Below are 18,184 nucleotides of genomic sequence, written 5' to 3'. Positions count from 1 at the left end.
TTTTTTCATTAATTCCTTTTATTTTTTGCATAGATTTAGAAACACAGCATCCTATGTATTATTATTTTGAATACTTTAGTTATCTTTTGTGTTTCAGAGAGCATTTTTGAAAATGGTGGCTTTTGAGACTTTGAAATTGGGCATTAAAAGGGCCACTAATTTTAAGGATTAGTATAATAGATCTAAGTTAATTAAACTAGGATGAACTGCTGTCCCTTTCAAAATGGCTTAAACAGTTGTGATTTATTACAATACTGTAGGAAAATAGGAAGATCTAATAATAAAAAAAAATCAGAAAAGTTTATGGCTATAAGTGTGTTGCTGTTAATTTATATATTGCCTCTAACATTTGTTGCATCCTCTACACTTTTATGAAGGCTGCAATAATGTGGTCAGAGAGTTTTGTAATATTGACAAGAGGCAGTGTGAATGTCATGAATATAAAAAGATCGCTTTGGGATAAAGTTAAAGAGAAATTGATGGCTTTAATAATGTCAGAGACAAAAGGCAATGGACAAGCTCAGTAGCATTTAAAATATTTATTAAACCCAGTCTGTAATTTTTCATAGGAAAGTTGCTTTAATGACAAAGGACGTCATAATACAAACAGAATAATCCACATGCCACTGTGAGTCAGCACCACTTCAGAGACATTTATATTCTTACCCTCAAGCTTTCTTACAACCTTTTCTAACAGTGCAGCTGTGTGAATAATTTGTGGAAGAGCACTGATAGAATCCTTCAAAAGAACACAAGATAATGGTATCAAGAAAAGGAAAAAAGTATCCAGCGTTTATTTGTTTACATTCCTGTGACCTGACAATTCACCTTAAATTCACTTCTGTTTTCAGTTAGAATGCAGTCACTGTATTGGGTCAGTGATCTCTGCCTAACTCTAAAATCAGACTTCCAAAATACCCGGGATGTGTCATACTTTCCAATGTGCTAAAGTGCAGCAACTTCTAAAGAAAGATCACAGAATGAACGCTGAAGGATGAAAAAAGGCAGAGTTCAGTATTATAAGATATATATTTTTTCCGTTAGATCCTTTCTATCATTAGATTAGAGAGATTTTTAGATTAAAAGGATTCTCTTCGATCTTTCCTAATACTGAGAAAAACACTGATTTATTCTAGTTCAATAAAGTTATTATGGACTTTTGAGAAATATATCCATCGACCTTTATTACCCAGTTTTACACCCATTATTATTATTAAATACTTTATGGTTTTGAGCTGATAAATGTTTATAACTGATTCTATGTAGACTCAGAGTTTCCAGGAATATAATTAAACTAGTTCTTTAACTTATTTAAAAAAATTGTTAATATTTTTTTAGTATCAGAACCCCATTTCCATTTCTAATTTCTATAACTGGTTAAAATATTAGCTTCCACGCTCTGTGGAAAAAAAAAAAAATATTAGCTTTATGTATGTATTCTTAGAGTAACTAGTCCTTCATATGTAGCATCCAATTATTTATACTTTATGCCCTAATAACTATTAAATTAAATAAAATGTTATCTATATTAGTTTAATTCAGTCTCATGGTGATACTGTTATTTTAACTGGGTGATAGAAAGGAATAATTCCGTTTCCTTGAGACGTTACATCTATTTGAAATGAATTATTAATACCTCTCCAAAGATACTGTGAATGCACTGATGATTTATTTGACTTTTACATTTTAGAATACAATTTTTCAAGGATCTCAAATACATCTTATCTATTAATATGTGAAGCTTAATTCAGAATTTATACTTAGATTTCAAGTAGTCACATTCCGCTAGATACTTCTCTGGAACCACTTATTTTGTGATCTACCAGATAAGACAATTTAGGCCAATTATTTCCCAGGTTCCATTAGGCTAATTTCCAAACCTGGTCTCAGCATTCATTCAACATGTTAATATGTAAAACTGAACATGTGAGAGATGCAGAGAAAATGACACCTAGGACAACGTGCTACACTCAGAAGTTGCTCAGTAAATATTTGTAAATTATTATCTTAAGACTCAATAAACAAGTCAGATTTTATACTTTTCTTAACTTTTATTCATGAACAAAATTCACATATTTGCATCTTCTTGTATACCTTCCATTTTAAATGTTAGAAACTTATTTGGTTATAGTTATAGAATAAAACTGAACAATATATAGTCTCAACCATTTAACATGTTTGTATACATATACTATATTATTAAATATTGATATTATTTGACTTTATCTGATGATATCAAATAAAGCCAACCATTTAAATTGCTGAGATATTTTTGTGAAACATCCAATATCATCAGGAAATTTTCAGTGAGTAGACACCTTTAAATATTACCTTTTGTTTAAAATATGGGGAACTTTAAGGATAATCATGATAGTGCATGAAATTGGATTCTCAATACAATGTGGGAAACCTTTGGCGGCCCCTAAATTTCGTTTTCCATGCACTACCCAAATAAAGGAAAGACAAGTTCATAGAGCGCTCTTCCTAACTAAAAATGATTGTAGCAAACGGCTTGAAATGTTCTCTGGGGGAGTACTGACTTTTTAATTCAGGCTGCCATCAATCCTCATTTATATTTCATAATATGTATCCCAGGAAAATAAACTACTTTTAAATGTGTAGCTTGTCACTGAGGTTAAATAGTTGTTATGCCAATCACTTATCCTTCAAGTTTATAGGTGCTATTTTTCAGACCATCATTTGATACCAGTGCACTAAATAAGAACCATATTATATGAGACTATTATTATTTTTCCAAAGTATATATTACCTATTTGAGTATAAAACCTCTACATGACAAAAAAAATTATTGTTGACTGTTTCCCTTTCAGTTCATGCACACGTGTATCAATAAAGCAAAAACAGGAATGCAGGGGGAAATTGAACATCTGATTTGAAAAGTTGTCCATTAGGGAGTATCAGAGACAGTATATATGACCCATATAATATCTATGTATTCTAACATGAATCATGTAGTGTCTATTGTTATCATTGAGTTGATTAATGCGCTTCCTTTCAATCTAATTTTCAAATATGTTTAGGTTGTCTCAAGTTTTTGCTATTCCAAAGAATGTTGCAAGAAGCATTGAGCCTTGGTTTTGACAAGATACACTTTCTCGTATTAAATATTTATTGGGAGTACTTATCCATTTTGGCTTTCTACATAAGTCTTTTTAAAAGGCTTATTTCCTAACTCCCTTGTTGTTAAGCTATTAGGGATTCGATCTGAGTTTTGATAGAGTCTCTTTACTCCAGATCTTAGAGTAATGTGGGTTTGCTGGGGAGTATATTAAAATATCTCCTTAAAACATTATTTGTTTGAACCTCCAATAAAATAAAATTCTACAAGAACTGCTCAGTGTTAGGTATATTAAGAGCCTAAACATATGCTCTATGTCATCAGTAAAGCAGGTACAGAAATACTATGAGAGTTAGTTTTGAAATTTTATTTGCTATTTTATATTTTTGTTTATTTTTTATTTTATTTTATTGAAGCTTAGTTGATTTACAGTGTGTCAGGTGTACAGCAAAGTGATTCAGTTTGTGCTATATATATATGTATATATATATACACATATATATATATACATATATTCTTTTTCAGATTCTTTTCCACTATAGGTTATTACAAGATATTGAATATAGATCCCTGTGCTATACAGTAGGTCCTTCTTTATCTATTTTATACATAGTAGTGTGTATCTGTTAATCCCAAATTCACAATTTATCTCTTCCCCCCCTTTCCCCTTTGGTGGTTACCAATATGTTTGCTATTTTAAAATAAGCCATTTAAGTAGTCAGCAAGGGAAAAAATTAGAACTGAGTTTTACTCCCTATCGTTGTTGCCCATGCTTGTGTTTGTGTGTGTGTGTGTGTGTGTGTGTGTGCGTTGAATTATATGTATTTAGGAGAAGAAAGAGGGGTGTAGCAGAATTCTGGTACTCATAGCTTTGGAAGTCTATTATTTGTCCACTCCTGAGACTATGAAAGGCAATACACATGGTCAAGTCCCAGCTGTGGAATCTAAGGATTATTGGGTCTCTGAGGACCCCTCCCTCACCCTTTCTTGTCTCTGTGTTATAGTTGACATGAGTCTGGCTTATTGATGTCTAGAGTATCTATAGCCAACAAAGGGAACTAAGGGGACAGAAGAGTGATAGGCTTATATATAGTTCTGATCTGGTGACTTCAGCTAGTCTCTTGGTTTGCATTGCTTTTATAATTTCAGTAGATCTTAAATTCTGACATTTACTGTTCAGTCAATAAAATTTGTGTGTGCAATAGCTCCTCCAGTCACTAGAAAGAAGAGTGGTGAAATTAACTTTGGGCTGAATTTGAGGCCCTAGGGAGAGTCTCAGATTGGTTACTGACTTTGCATCTTTGACTGGCATTCTGATGGGTAAAACAAAAGAAATCAGGTAGTTCAGAGTATACACATTAACCAAATAGCAGGTTGGTGTAGGCTGTCAGAAGTTCAGAAATAACAGAATGAATCACCAACATAGTAATAAGTAAAAGTTTATTATACACCCACCAAAAAGAGAGTTTGCAAACCAGGAGTGCTCAAACCAAAATATGGAATGAGGCTCAAGGGTGTATTGTTATAAAGCAGCTTATATAGTGAGAAAGCAGTGACTGTTTATTCTTCACAGTGATTAGTTATAACATTAGAATTTTCTTAAATGACAAGGAATTGGTTAGTGGTTACCTCATATCAACCTTGGGAAGCAATTTGGGTTTTGCTTATGACTTCCAGAGGCATAAGCAAGAAACGATCCAAGTCAAGTTAGTGTTGCAAAATATGTTAAATTAAACTTTGCTTGTATGACTAAGGTGGTTTCGTCTTTTCAGCGAGTTTTCACGACTGGTCTCCATTTGTTTTTTATTTTAACATGGTGAACACAACCTTTCTGTCCATTGTCTCTTGCTAGATAGATCCTGCAAAAAAGTCTTTTGAGAACTAGAATCTTTTTTCTTGTCTGCCAAGCCATATTCTTACTAAGGCAAATGCAGGGTGCATGTGCTCTCATGGTCATTCTGAATAACAGATGTCAAAGTCTGAGTGTGAAGAGGGGATAGGTGTGATAAACCTGTACCACACACCCTGTGGACTACTTTCCCATGTGCTATGGTTCTTTACATATGTATATATAAAACATAGTATACACATAATTTGCAAGATATGAATCTTTTCACTTTTATTATTCCATTTGATTTTCCAAACCTTTATAATATGATACAATATCCGTTTTAGATATAAGAAAAAGATGGTTCAAAAAGGTTTAAGCACGTGGTCAATATCATTTAAATATTGAGTAGCAGTGTGAGAATGCAAACTTATTTGTCTCAGTCTAAGTGTCATTGAGTGACACCTCATAAAGCAATGTTTTCATTATCATAGAAGTTTCCAAATATGAGGTCTGTAATTCACTTGAGAGTTTCATAAAAAGCAAATATACATCTTAAATATTGTGTTATAAAAGGTTCACTCTCCATTATTTAGAAAATTTACCTATCTAGAATAGCTTGTTTTCAGTATGAATACATTTAATATTTATAGTAGAGATAATTTATTAGCTTCTCTTGAAAAGAACAATATGCTTTTGCATATTAGAATTAAAGTGTCTAAATCATTTGTCCTGATGTACTCACATTCTCATCTAACTCTCAGAACTCTAAGTTACAAGATCATTTGAGAATTATATAATTAATAGTCAATCATTGCATAATCCCTGAAACCTTCCACAAAGTGTAGATAATCGATACACATACATTTATTGAATGAATGCAGAATTTCTCTCACAGCATTGTTGGTGGCAAATTGAGTAACTGACTCTCAAAACTAATGTATATGACATATATCTAACTACCCATGATGCAACTCAAGTTCAAGAAGCACTCATTGAAATAATATGATATTCACCCTTGTGCCTCAGCTATAAATACCTCCCTCACAGCCACATTCACATGTCCTCTTGTTATACTCCTAAAAACTCTCCAAAATCCAATTCAAACACTCTCCTAAGGTGTGCTGTGTTGATCCCTCCTTTCTTTCTGTAGCCATCCCATCCTTATCAGCTTGACTGCAGGATATTAAGTATTGTCTTAGCGTTATTTGTTCCTTGGTTTCCATTATCGAGCAGTGTATACTTGAGAGTATGAGCCTTGTCTTCTCATTCTGCATCAGTGTATCACTTTGCAGTTTGTCATAGATATTAAGTAGTCTATCTATGACTATTTAATAAAATAAATAAAAGAATTCAGGTAAGAGGTACGCTATTTAGAAGATTTCTATACAAATTGGTTTAACTGACTGAGGAATGGGGAGACAAATGAGCAAAGAACTTCTGATGGCTGAAATCAACATAATGAAAACTAGAGGAGGTGATAACTAAAGGGGCTACAGATGTGTTTTATTCCTCCATTAATTAGGTCTTATTTCATTTTTCTTAACAATATTTTTTCAAAGAATATTTTAGAATTTTCTTGCAAGGGACTTGGACAGCATTTATTGATTAGATATATTCATATATATGTAACATGTTTGTTGCTTTACAAAATCACATTATTTAAGATACTTTGCTGCTGATATTTACAAATATAATTAACTTGTATCATGCAAGCTTACTAAATTTACTTGTTCTGACAATTCATCTGTAGATTCTTTTGCATTTTGTTTTACTCAATCATCTACAGATGTTGGCTATATATTTTAAGAAAGCCTTTATCATAATAAGGAAAATACTTGCTCATTTTTGTGTGCTAAAAGTAAATGACTTTTCTGCAGCTATTGAGAAGATCACACAGTTTTTCTCCTTTAGACTATTTATGTGATAAATTATATTGAGTAATTTTTCGATATCTATATAAAACAAATATTTTATGGTTTAATATTTTTATATTCTGCTGGATTTTGTTTGACAATATATTCTGGAGACTTTTAAAATCTATTTTCATAAATGAAATTGACCAATAAATATTCTTTTTTTTTTTTTTTTTTTTCAATAAATATTCTTTTTAATAATACCCGTGTCATATTTTGGTATTAAGCTTACATTGCTCTCAACTGTTGGGGATTTTATTTATCTATGAGCACATAATAAATTACCATAAAACTTAGTGGATTTAAACAACAAACCTTTATTATCTTTTGAGATAATAAATAGAGAAATGAGATTTTTAAAAAATTGAGAAAAGCTTAGCTAGGTGGCCCTGGCATGAAGTCTTTTCTGAGGTTGTAGTCAACATTTTGACCAGAACTGTAGTGATCTGAAAGCTTGCTGAGGGCTGGAGGATTTACTTTCAGGATGGCCCCTTCAAATGACTGTTGGTTCCTTGCTGGCTGTTGGCATGGGACCTTTCTCTGTCACCTGACATATAAGCATTTCCCTAAGGCTGGTAAAGATACTCATATCTTTAAGACATGACAGCTGACTTCTCCAATAGCAAGTGATCCAACGAGCTAGAAAGATGCCGCAATACCTTTTATAATATTGCATACCATGCACCATCACTTGCCCATATTCCTTTTGTTAACAGTGAGTCATTAAATCCAACCCACATGTAAGATGAGGAGGATTTGTCTACACCTTTTGAAGAGAGGAGTATCAATGGATTTGTATAGATATTTTAAAACTACCAAAGAAACCCTACGCCTTTTTCTATTCTCTAGAAGAGTTTATATAAGATTGGTGTTATTTCTTATTTAGATTGGGTCATTCTACAGTTGTCTTTGAAAAAAGGATTTTAATGATGTATTAATTTCTTTTAACGTAATAAGACTTTCTAGATTTTATAATACTTTTTGTACAGGTCGGCCAGAAGTTTATGTTTCTAGAAATATGTTCATTTTATTTAAAGTTACTTATTAGCATGAAGTTGATTATAATTTTTCATTAGTTTCCAGCATTTCTGTAAGAATTTAGCTGTTAGCCTGACTTTCCTTCTTTTGTGTGTCATTTTTTTTTTCCTGGGATTGTTTTTTACGATTTTTCTCTTTTTCTTTGTTGTTCTACAGTTTCACTATAATGTATACAGGTGACCAGAATTTTAAGTTCTATTCAGAAAGATGATTGAACAGAATTGATAAGAATTACATATCCAACATTATTGGAAGCAGAAAGTTCTCAACTGATCCAGACATCACTTTTAGTTTACTGATTCTCTCTTCTATTGTGTCTAATTCATCCCACCCCCTTCCCACTTGCTATCCATACGTTTGTTCTCTACATCTGTGTCTCTATTTCTGCTGTGTAAATAAGATCATCTACACCAATTTTTCAGATTCCACATATATGTGTTAATATACGATATTTGTTTTTCTCTTTCTGACTTACTTCACTCTGTATTACACTCTCTAGGTCCATCCACGTCTCTACAAATGACCCAATTTCATTCCTTTTAATGGTTGAGTAATATTTCACTGTATATATGTACCACATCTTCTTTATCCATTCCTCTGTTGATGGACATTTAGGTTGTTTCCATGTCATGGCTATTGCAAATAGTGCTGCAGTGAGCATTGGGGTGCATGTGTTTTTTTGAATTATGGTTTTCTCTGAGTATATGCCCAGTAGTGGGATTGCTGGGTCACATGGTAGTTCTATTTTTAGTTTTTTAAGGAACCTCCATACTGTTCTCCATAGTGGCTGTATCAATTTACATTCCCACCAACAGTGCAAGAGAGTTCCCTTTTGTCCACACCCTCTCCAGCATTTATTGTTTGTAAATTTTGTAATGATGGCCATTCTGACTGGTGTGAGGTGATACTTCATCATAGTTTTGATTTGCATTTCTCTAATAATTAGTGATGTTGAGCATTTTTTCATGTGTTTGTTGGCCATTTGTATGTCTTCTTTGGAGAAATGTCTGTTTAGGTCTTCCACCCATTTTTTGATTAGGTTGTTTGTTTTTTTAATATTGAGCTCCATGAGCTATTTGTATATTTCGGAGATTAATCCTTTGTCCGTTGCTGCATTTGCAAATATTTCTCCCATTCTGAGGGTTGTCTTTTCATCTTGTTTATGGTTTCCTTTGTTGTGCAAAAGATTTTAACTTTAATTAGGTCCCATTTGTTTATTTTTGTTTTTATTCTCATTACTCTAGAAGGTGAGTCATAAAAGATTTTGCTGCCATTTATGTCAAAGAGTGTTCTGCCTATGTTTTTCTCTAAAGGTTTTATAGTGTCTGACCTTACATTTAGGTCTTTAATCCATTTTGAGTTTTTTTTGTGTGTGTATGATGTTAGGGAATGTTCTAATTTCATTCTTTTACATGTGGCTGTCCAGTTTTCCCAGCACTACTTATTGAAGAGGCTGTCTTTTCTCCATTGTATATTCTGGCCTCCTTTGTCATAGATTAGGTGACCGTAGTCGCTTGGGTTAATCTCTGGGCTTTATATACTCTTCCACTGATCTATATTTCTGTTATTGTGCCAGTACCATACTGTATTGATTACTGTAGCTTTGTAGTATAGTCTAAAGTCGGGAGGCCTGATTCCTCCAGCTCCGTTTTTCTTTCTCAAGTTTGCTTTGGCTCTTAGGGATCCTTTGTGTTTCCATACAAATTGTAAAATTTTTTGTTCTAGTTCTGTGAAAAATGACATTGGTAATTTGATAGGGATTTTGTTGAATCTGTAGATTGATTTGGGTAGTATTGTCATCTTCACAATATTGATTCTTCCAATCCAGAAACATGGTATATCTCTCCATATGTTTGTGTCATCTTTGATTTCTTTCATCAGTATCTTATAGTTTTCTGTGTACAGGCCTTTTGCCTCCTTAGGTAGGTTTATTCCTAGGTATTTTATTCTTTTTGTTGCAAAGGTAAATGGGATTGTTTCATTAATTTCTCTTTCTGATCTTTTGTTGTTAGTGTATAAGAATGCAAGTGATTTCTGTGTATTTTTTTTTTTTTTTTTTTTTTTTTTTTTTTGTATCCTGCAACTTTACTAAACTCATTGATTCACTCTAGTAGTTTTCTGGTGGCAACTTTAGGATTTTCTATGTATAGTATCTTGTCATCTACAAACAATGACAGTTTTACTTCTTCTTTTCCAATTTGCATTCCTTTTATTTCTTTTTCTTCTCTGATTGCCCTGGCTAGGACTTGCAAGCCATCCCATTTTTAAAGTTAGTGATATGTGTGTATGTATATATATATATATATATATATATATATATATATATATATATATATATATATATATATATATATATAATTTGAGGTAAATTTTCTTTTTACCACAAATTAATTCAGCATGTACGTTTTTTAAAGAAAGTTTTTTACTCAATCAAAATACAATTATCAAATCAGTAGCATAACATTGATAGAATCTCATTATCTAGTTTACAGTCCATATTGACTTGTTGGCAACCTTCCCAATAATAGCTTTATAACTAATTTTTCCTGGTCCAGCATCCATTCTGGATTCCACATTGCATTCAGTTAATATTCCTGTTTAGTATCTTTTAAGCTAGAAACGTTCTTTGGCCTTTCTTTGTCTTTCTTTTCTTTTTTATCAAGGTAAAATTCACATAACATTGAACAATTTTAAAGTGTACAGTTCTGTAGTTTATAGGACCTTTAAAATGTTATGCAATCATCTCACTGTCTACTCCCCAAACATTTTCATCAACCCCAGAATACACCTCATAGCCATCAAGCAGTCATTTCACATTTCTCCTTCCCCTCAGCCCCTGAAAACCACTAATCTGCTTTTTATCCTGGTGGATTTACCCATTCTGGATGTTTCATGTAAATGGGCTCATACAATATGGCGCCTTACGTGTCACACTTCTTTCACTTAGGGTAATATCTGAGCATATTATATTGTAGCATATATCAGTACTTCTTTCTTTTTATGACCAAATAATATTTTATCATAAGGATAAACCACATTTTATTTTTCTGTTTATCAGTTGATAGTTGTTTTTGTAATTTCCACATTTTGGTTATCATAAACATTCAGATACATGTTTGTTATGGAAAACCTGTTTCAATTATGTATACAAACCTAGGCTTGGAATTGCTTGATCACATGATGATTCCATGTGTAACAGTTTGAGGAACCACCAATGTCTTCCACAGTGGCTATATCATTTTATGTTCCTACCACGGATGTGCAAGAGTTCCAATTTCAGCCTATTGTTTTGTTGTTTAATAGCATCCTAGTGGAAATGAGTGGCATCACATTGTGATTTTAATTTGCCTTTCCAGTGATGACTAGTGAATTTTTTTTTAAATTATTTATTTATTTATTTATTTTAATTTTTGGCTGTGTTGGGTCTTCGTTTCTGTGCGAGGGCTTTCTCTAGTTGTGGCAAGCGGGGGCCACTCTTCATCGCGGTGTGCGGGCCTCTCACTATCACGGCCTCTCTTGTTGTGGAGCACAGGCTCCAGACGCGCATGCTCAGTAGTTGTGGCTCACAGGCCCAGTTGCTCCGCGGCATGTGGGATCTTCCCAGACCAGGGCTCGAACCCGTGTCCCCTGCATTGGCAGGCAGATTCTCAACCACTGCGCCACCAGGGAAGCCCATGAATTTTGATATATTTTCATGTGCTTATTGGCTATTTGCATGCCTTCTTTATGGAGACATGTCTATTCAAGTCCTTAGCCCACATTTGAATTGGATTGTGTGGGGTTTTCTTAGCCTTTTTTTTTCCTATGTGAAAATATTTAAGTTCTATTCCCCTAGCAAGTTTCAGTTATACCCTACAGTGTTATAAACTATAGTCACCATGTTATTCGTTAAATCCTCAGACCTTATTCATCCTATAACTGACAATTTGTACCTTTTTCCCAACTTCTCCCTATTCCCTCCACCTCCCTGCCCCTGGCAACCACTTTTCTACCCTCTGCTTCTATGAGGTCAACTTTTTTTTTTTTTTTTAATTCATTTTTTTTAAACTGAAATGTAGAGAGCATTGGCCCAGGAGTCAGACCTCCCTTGATTTTAGCCTCAACTCTGGACTCTAATAAGCTTTGTGACTTGGGGATGCCATTAACTTCTCTGTGACTCACCTTCAAATCAACATGACTACAAAGCATTCAGCACATTCCATAACATCTATCAATATATTATAGTTTTCACTCTAAAGGTACTAGTACTGACGTTATCACCAGAGTAACTGATGCATATTCCAGAAGAGACATAAATCAAATCTCAGTTTTCCTGGTGAGGATATTGAGGCTAAAGTTCAGAAGGAATCCATATTAGTTAAGGCTTACTTAAGCAGAAAGGGGAAATTTATTGACTCGGAAATAGATCTATTTTTAATTTATTGAGGAACCTCCATACTGTTCTCCATAGTGGCTGCACCTGTTTACATTCCTACCAACAGTGTACAAGGGTTCCTTTTTCTCCACATCCTCACCAGCATTTGTTATCTCTAATCTTTTTGATAATACACATCCTAACAGATATAAAGTGATAACTCACTGTGGTTTTGATTTGCATTTCCCTGATGATCAGTGACGTGGAGCACCTTGTCGTGAACCTGTTAGCTATTGTATATCTTTGGAAAAATGTCTATTTTGGTCCTCTTTCCATTTTTAAATTATTTTTCTATTAAGTTGTATGACTTCTTGGTATATTTTGGATATTAACTCCTTATCAGATAGTGGTTTACAGATATTTTCTCCCATTCTGTAAGTTGCCTTTTCACTTCTTTGATGGTTTCCTTTGCTGTGCAGAAGGGGGCTATTTGTCTTTTAGTTGCTGAGTTGTAAGAGTTCATTGTATGTTCTGGATACCAGGCTCATTTCAGATATCATCTGCAATTTTTTCCTGTTTTGTCAGTTGTATTTACACTATTTCCTGGCATCCTTGTCAAAAATCAGTTGACCATAGATGTATGAGTTTATCTTTGTGCTCCTTATTCTAATTCCATAGAAGTATATTTTTATCTTATTGCCACTACCACATTATTTTGATTACTATACCTTTGTAATATGATTGGGAAACAGGAGATATGAGAACTCCAGTTTTAGTCTTCATTTTCAGGATTGTTTCGGCTCTTTGGAGCCCCTTGTAATTCCATGTGGCTCTGAGGATTAGCTCTTCCATTTCTGCAAAAAAAAATGCAGTTAGGAATTTTGATAGTGATTACATTGTATCTATAAATCAATTTTGCAGTATTGTCTGTCATCTTACCAAATCTTATTATCTCACCAATTACTTATTCAGTCCATCAACACGTGGTGTCCTTCTGTTGATTTAGGTTTTATTTAAGTTCTTTCAACATGTTTTGTAGTGTTGAATGTAAAAGTCTCTCACCTTCTTGGTGAAATTTATTCCTAAATATTTTATTTTTGGATGTACTGTAAGTGGAATTGTTATCTTAATTTCTAAAAGATGCTATAGTAAGGAAAAGTTTTTTCTTCTCTCCCATTTATATATTAGTTCATTTATTTATGTTACTGAATTCATAGAGTCTTGTTTGATTCTTTATACTCCTTTGTAATTGATAATTATCTCAATGCTCAAATTATTTCAGATTTGGTGAATGAGAGCCCTTTTAAACTGGTTTTGTATTTTTTGATATGTTTCTATCATTCCTTAAGGACTTCTTTAGTTATTGAATCAAGATAGCCCAGGCTCAGCTTATATTTTCCCTGGTGTAGTCTCAGAATAGCTTTTATCCAGGGGACACTGGTACATTTTAGTGGATGCTATTATTTGCAAACTAAGACCTGTAGAAATATCATTCATTAAATTATCATCATTAAAATAATATAATTGTAATTTTCTCATATTGCAATTTTTCTTTGTTTTGGAAAATCAAATGGCAAATACAGATCACTCATTCACTTTCTTTTCCATTTCTTCTTTTAGTCCCTCCCGTAATCCGGGTGTATCCAGAGAGTCAAGCCAGAGAACCTGGGGTAACTGCAAGTCTCAGGTGCCATGCTGAGGGCATACCAAATCCTCAGCTTGGCTGGCTGAAGAATGGAATTGATATTACATCAAAGCTGTCCAAGCAACTCACACTTCAAGGTGCTTTTTACTTGCATTTTTCCTCTTAAATGACAATGTAAACATTTTATTCTAAAATTTATAACACATTTTACATTATTGTGAGAAAGAGCAAATAAGTCTTGGTGGCAAAAGAATATCATGAGTATGAAAAAAGATATGGTTGTACCTAAGACATAATATTTGAAATAGAGTCCTTTAATATTTTTAATGTTTTAAATAATAGTCTTGTCATAATGATTAGTTATGTCATTATTTCTGTCATAAGTAAAATATTAATTTTTTTCTTTTAAAAACTTATCTTCTGAACTATAGCAGATACACTGAACAGAATCATTGGATCTCTTCATTGAATACATTTCTGAAGAGACAATTTTAAATGCTTAAATCATATGTTAAAATATATATTACAGAGGGTGTCAGTAATATAGAAATTCTTTAGGAAATGTTTTGCATCATGAAATGAAGATAGAAAAAATTCAAAATGCTACTAAATATGTTCCATATTTATGTAGTTTTACAGTTATGAAGTTCTTGCATTCTAATATATAAAATATTCTATATGTTCTAATAGTCTAATGTGCAGACATTAATCAATTATTTTACAGATTATAATAATCACAAATGAGTGGTATGTGAAAAGCAAACCAGGCAATCTTTCTAATGTAAAATAACCTAAATAATGCAAAAAGCAGTTTCATATATGTTGATTATACTAGTAAGCAAAAAAATGTAAAAATCTTATTTCCATTGTCAGGAGTGGCCCAGGGACAGTCATTTCACTGGAGTATCTATTGCATGGCATTACATTCCTTGTTCCATGCTTTTAAATTACTTCAATTCATACTTTAGAAATGAATATATTTTCATTTTTAAAATTATTTCTGTAAGAATAGACTGCTCTTATTATTCAACTTAGAGAGTGAATACACTTTATCAGTATACATCTTAAAATAAATCTTTTAAATCACTTATTTATTTTTGCAAATGAAAAATGACATATGAAAGTATTTTTGACCTTTCAGAGCTGAATCCTAGCAATCTCTATGTTAATATAAGTAGGTCCAACAAATTTACATGTTTGCGTCTATTGATTGCATCATGGTGTCTATAATCTGAGATGAGGATTGATCTGATAAACCGAAGTTAAATTGAATGAAAGTCTAATTAGCTTCTGATTTTGTCATCTCTTACCTATTTGATAGCAACAAACCATATTATATGAACTTATTTTGTTTTTGTTTTAGAAATATACAGGAAGGCAAATTTGGGGAGTTGGTTACACTCTAGACTCAACATTTGAAAGATTGGGACATTTGTAAAATAGCTATTATCATTTTTTAAAATAAGAGAAAGTAAGTTAATTTTTGAGAGACTATGACAAGTAATAAAATGTAAGTAGGAAGCAGAACCTAAGAGATAAATCTGGGTGCACAGGAGTGTGAAATTCCATGTGGTTTTGTATATGATCACATATTACCAAATTACATAGTTATTTAATTATCCATTTATTCATCAGATGCTTATGTAGCATTTGTATGTGAGGTCCAAGTCTAGGCACTAACTGATAACTATGGCAATAGATGGGATGATATGGTTATGAGAAGTAAAATTCAACAAAGCAGAAATATTTTGGTGGGCAAATCCAGACAAATATCCAAAGGGACTAATAATTAGCAAAGAGGCAGGAGAACAAGGTGATTACAGAATGAAAGAAAAGAAAGCCAGAGATGGGAACAAGTTCAACAGTGCTGGCGGCATAGAAAGGTCAAGGAAGATCATTAAAATATATTCATGGGTTAGTGATTAGTTTGTCCTTGTGACATTTAGAAAATCAGTCCTCAGTGGGCTTAGAAATGAAAAGGAGGGAAGAAGTATAAAAACCTATTTCCAAATTTTGAAAGAGTAAAAAATAACAGTAGTAGCTGCTGGTGGGAAGGTTTAGGACTGATGAAGATATGTCTCACTTCTTGGACAATTTGTTGGTTTAAAAGGATATTGGTAAAGAGAAAGATGTATGAATAATGCAACAGGGGAGGAGCGACAAATACAAAACAAAAAAGGAGGGGAAGTTGGCCTTGGAAAGAAATAGAAAATTTCCTTTGAGAATTAAATAAAAATGAAGATGTAAATGGAAACAGGAGGTTTGGGGATTAATTTCTTTCTTTTCCAGCTTTTATTGAAATTCAGTTGGCATATAAAATTGTGTAAGCTTAAGGTATACAAGGTGATGATTTTTTACACATAATTGTGAAATGATTTAGGTTTACTTTTTAATCACTTCTATGTATTTCATGATATAAAGAACAAGACAACCTGCTTAGAGTGAGAAGTTATTATTATGCCGGGAAACGTCAAACAAAGACTAAAGACAAAGACTAAAAGTGGAGTAGTGTATGAAATGCAACTAACTGTAAAGGTCAAGTAACATCCTGTTACTTGAAAATTGGAGATTGTGAATTTGAAAATTTGTAAATTTGCTTATGTAATAGTCTAGTAATTTAATCAAAAACTTAAGTGCAGGGGTTGTTTTCTAGTTCTGAAAACAGATGTGTGAGGATGATAAATGGACCCGGAAATTGGTAGTTCTGGTCATAGAGTAGAAAGCATCTAGATATGCTAGATTATGTAGGAAAGGAGGGAAAGATAGTGGGACACATAGGTTAGAAGAATATATAAGAATATTGAGAAGAGAGAATTTCAAGAAGGAAAAAATTGAAGTTTCAAAAAAGTTCTAGAGAATTTACCTTAAGTATGTGGTCTTTGGAGAGGGCCATGTTTCACATAAAACAAGAAGCTGATCTGGGCTTAAATGCATTGTTTTCTTCTCATCTTTTAGAGCAGGGGTCTGCAAATGAAGGACCACAGACCAAATCTGGAAAGCTGCCTATTTTTGTAAATAAAGCAATTGTTTTGCTTGTTTTTAGAACAGCTGCATTCATTTAAAAAACTAATGTCTGTGGCTTCTGTCATGCTGCTATGGCAGAGGTGAGAAGTTGGCACAGAAATTGTGTAGCCCACAAAGCCAGCTGGCCTTTTTCAGCGGCCCTGCCAAAAAAAAAAACCTGCCAACTGTTTTGGGGAAGTGATTCTCAACAAAGGATGGGGGGAATGGAGGAGTGCAGTGATATTTGTAAATCAAGAAAGAGGGTCCAGTGATTTCAGTGATTAACCTTTCCCAAGCACTCACTGCCTCTCCATGTCCTCCTAGGGATGACATTTAAGCTCTTTTCCCTTTGGTTTTCTACCTTCCTTCCCCAAACAGCGGCTCTGATCATTCAGTCTCCTCTCTGTCACAGAGTCGTGCCCCTTTCTACTGCACATGGTTCATGGTGTCCTTGTGATTGGATAGCATGGAACACACCACAAACATGCACACAGAGACATACAGAAAAAAAGAAAAGAAAGTAAAAGAAAAGATGCAAACCTAAACAAATGAGCACTAAAACACTGAACCTTAGGGTCTGATAGAACAGAAGTCCAGCCCTTACCTTTGAGGGGAGTGACCTGCATAAGATCATTCCATAAGTCTCAGATTCCTCATTTGATAATTAGCTATTATCTGGGACAATTAAGGAATAATATATGTAAAAGCACCTCCTATATTGCCAACATACAGTCAGTGGTTAATTATACCCTGGTTTCCACTTTGGGGAATGCAACTCATTCAGATATTAGCTGCAAATATTATTTTACCAAAATTTAAAAATTAGATTAATCATTCCCTTAACCCTTTGGTTATACACTGACTATATCAATTTCCATATTATAATTCTGCTTACTTTAGGTATATTTCTTGCAAACGACTGCAAATCTTATAAAAAAAAATCATATGTTATTTTCTTTCTGTCCCCTATACCTAATAATTCCAGATATATAATTCAGACTCAAGAATATGCTTGCTAAATGGCATTGTATTATACTTGCATGATGTAGCTCACTTAATTCCTTTATGACATGTCTTTTCACAAGTATTCTCCTGTAAATGAACCATATTGGTATTAATTAAAACTGTTGTAAAAGCTGAGGACAAAGTGGATTATGAATATTAAAAATAAATATAGAAATGGAATTATAGTTTTCAATATGTAACACTTCTTATGCAAGGTAGGAAATAGGAAATGAATATAAAATATGGTGTGTGTGCATTTGATACAGAGTATTGGGATCTTTGTAATAGAATGACAGCACAATTTATGAAACACTTG

At 33.1% G+C, this 18,184-nt stretch overlaps 1 protein-coding gene across 5 annotated transcripts in view; it reads left to right on the top strand.

The window, feature by feature from the left end:
- Positions 1 to 18,184, top strand: part of FSTL5 (follistatin like 5) — a 773,228-nt gene that overhangs the window by 612,064 nt on the left and 142,980 nt on the right. For all 5 annotated transcript variants that reach the window (XM_007184135.3, XM_007184134.2, XM_028167007.2 and 2 more), the window contains one exon: positions 13,836 to 13,997. In XM_007184135.3, the coding sequence (XP_007184197.2) occupies positions 13,836 to 13,997 (162 nt within the window). The remainder of the gene's footprint in view (positions 1 to 13,835; positions 13,998 to 18,184) is intronic.

The sequence above is a fragment of the Balaenoptera acutorostrata genome, chromosome 5, assembly GCF_949987535.1.
Source record: "Balaenoptera acutorostrata chromosome 5, mBalAcu1.1, whole genome shotgun sequence".
Lineage (NCBI taxonomy): Eukaryota > Metazoa > Chordata > Mammalia > Artiodactyla > Balaenopteridae > Balaenoptera > Balaenoptera acutorostrata.
Note: the sequence above shows the minus strand (reverse complement) of the source record. Positions and strands in the feature narration are given on the sequence as shown.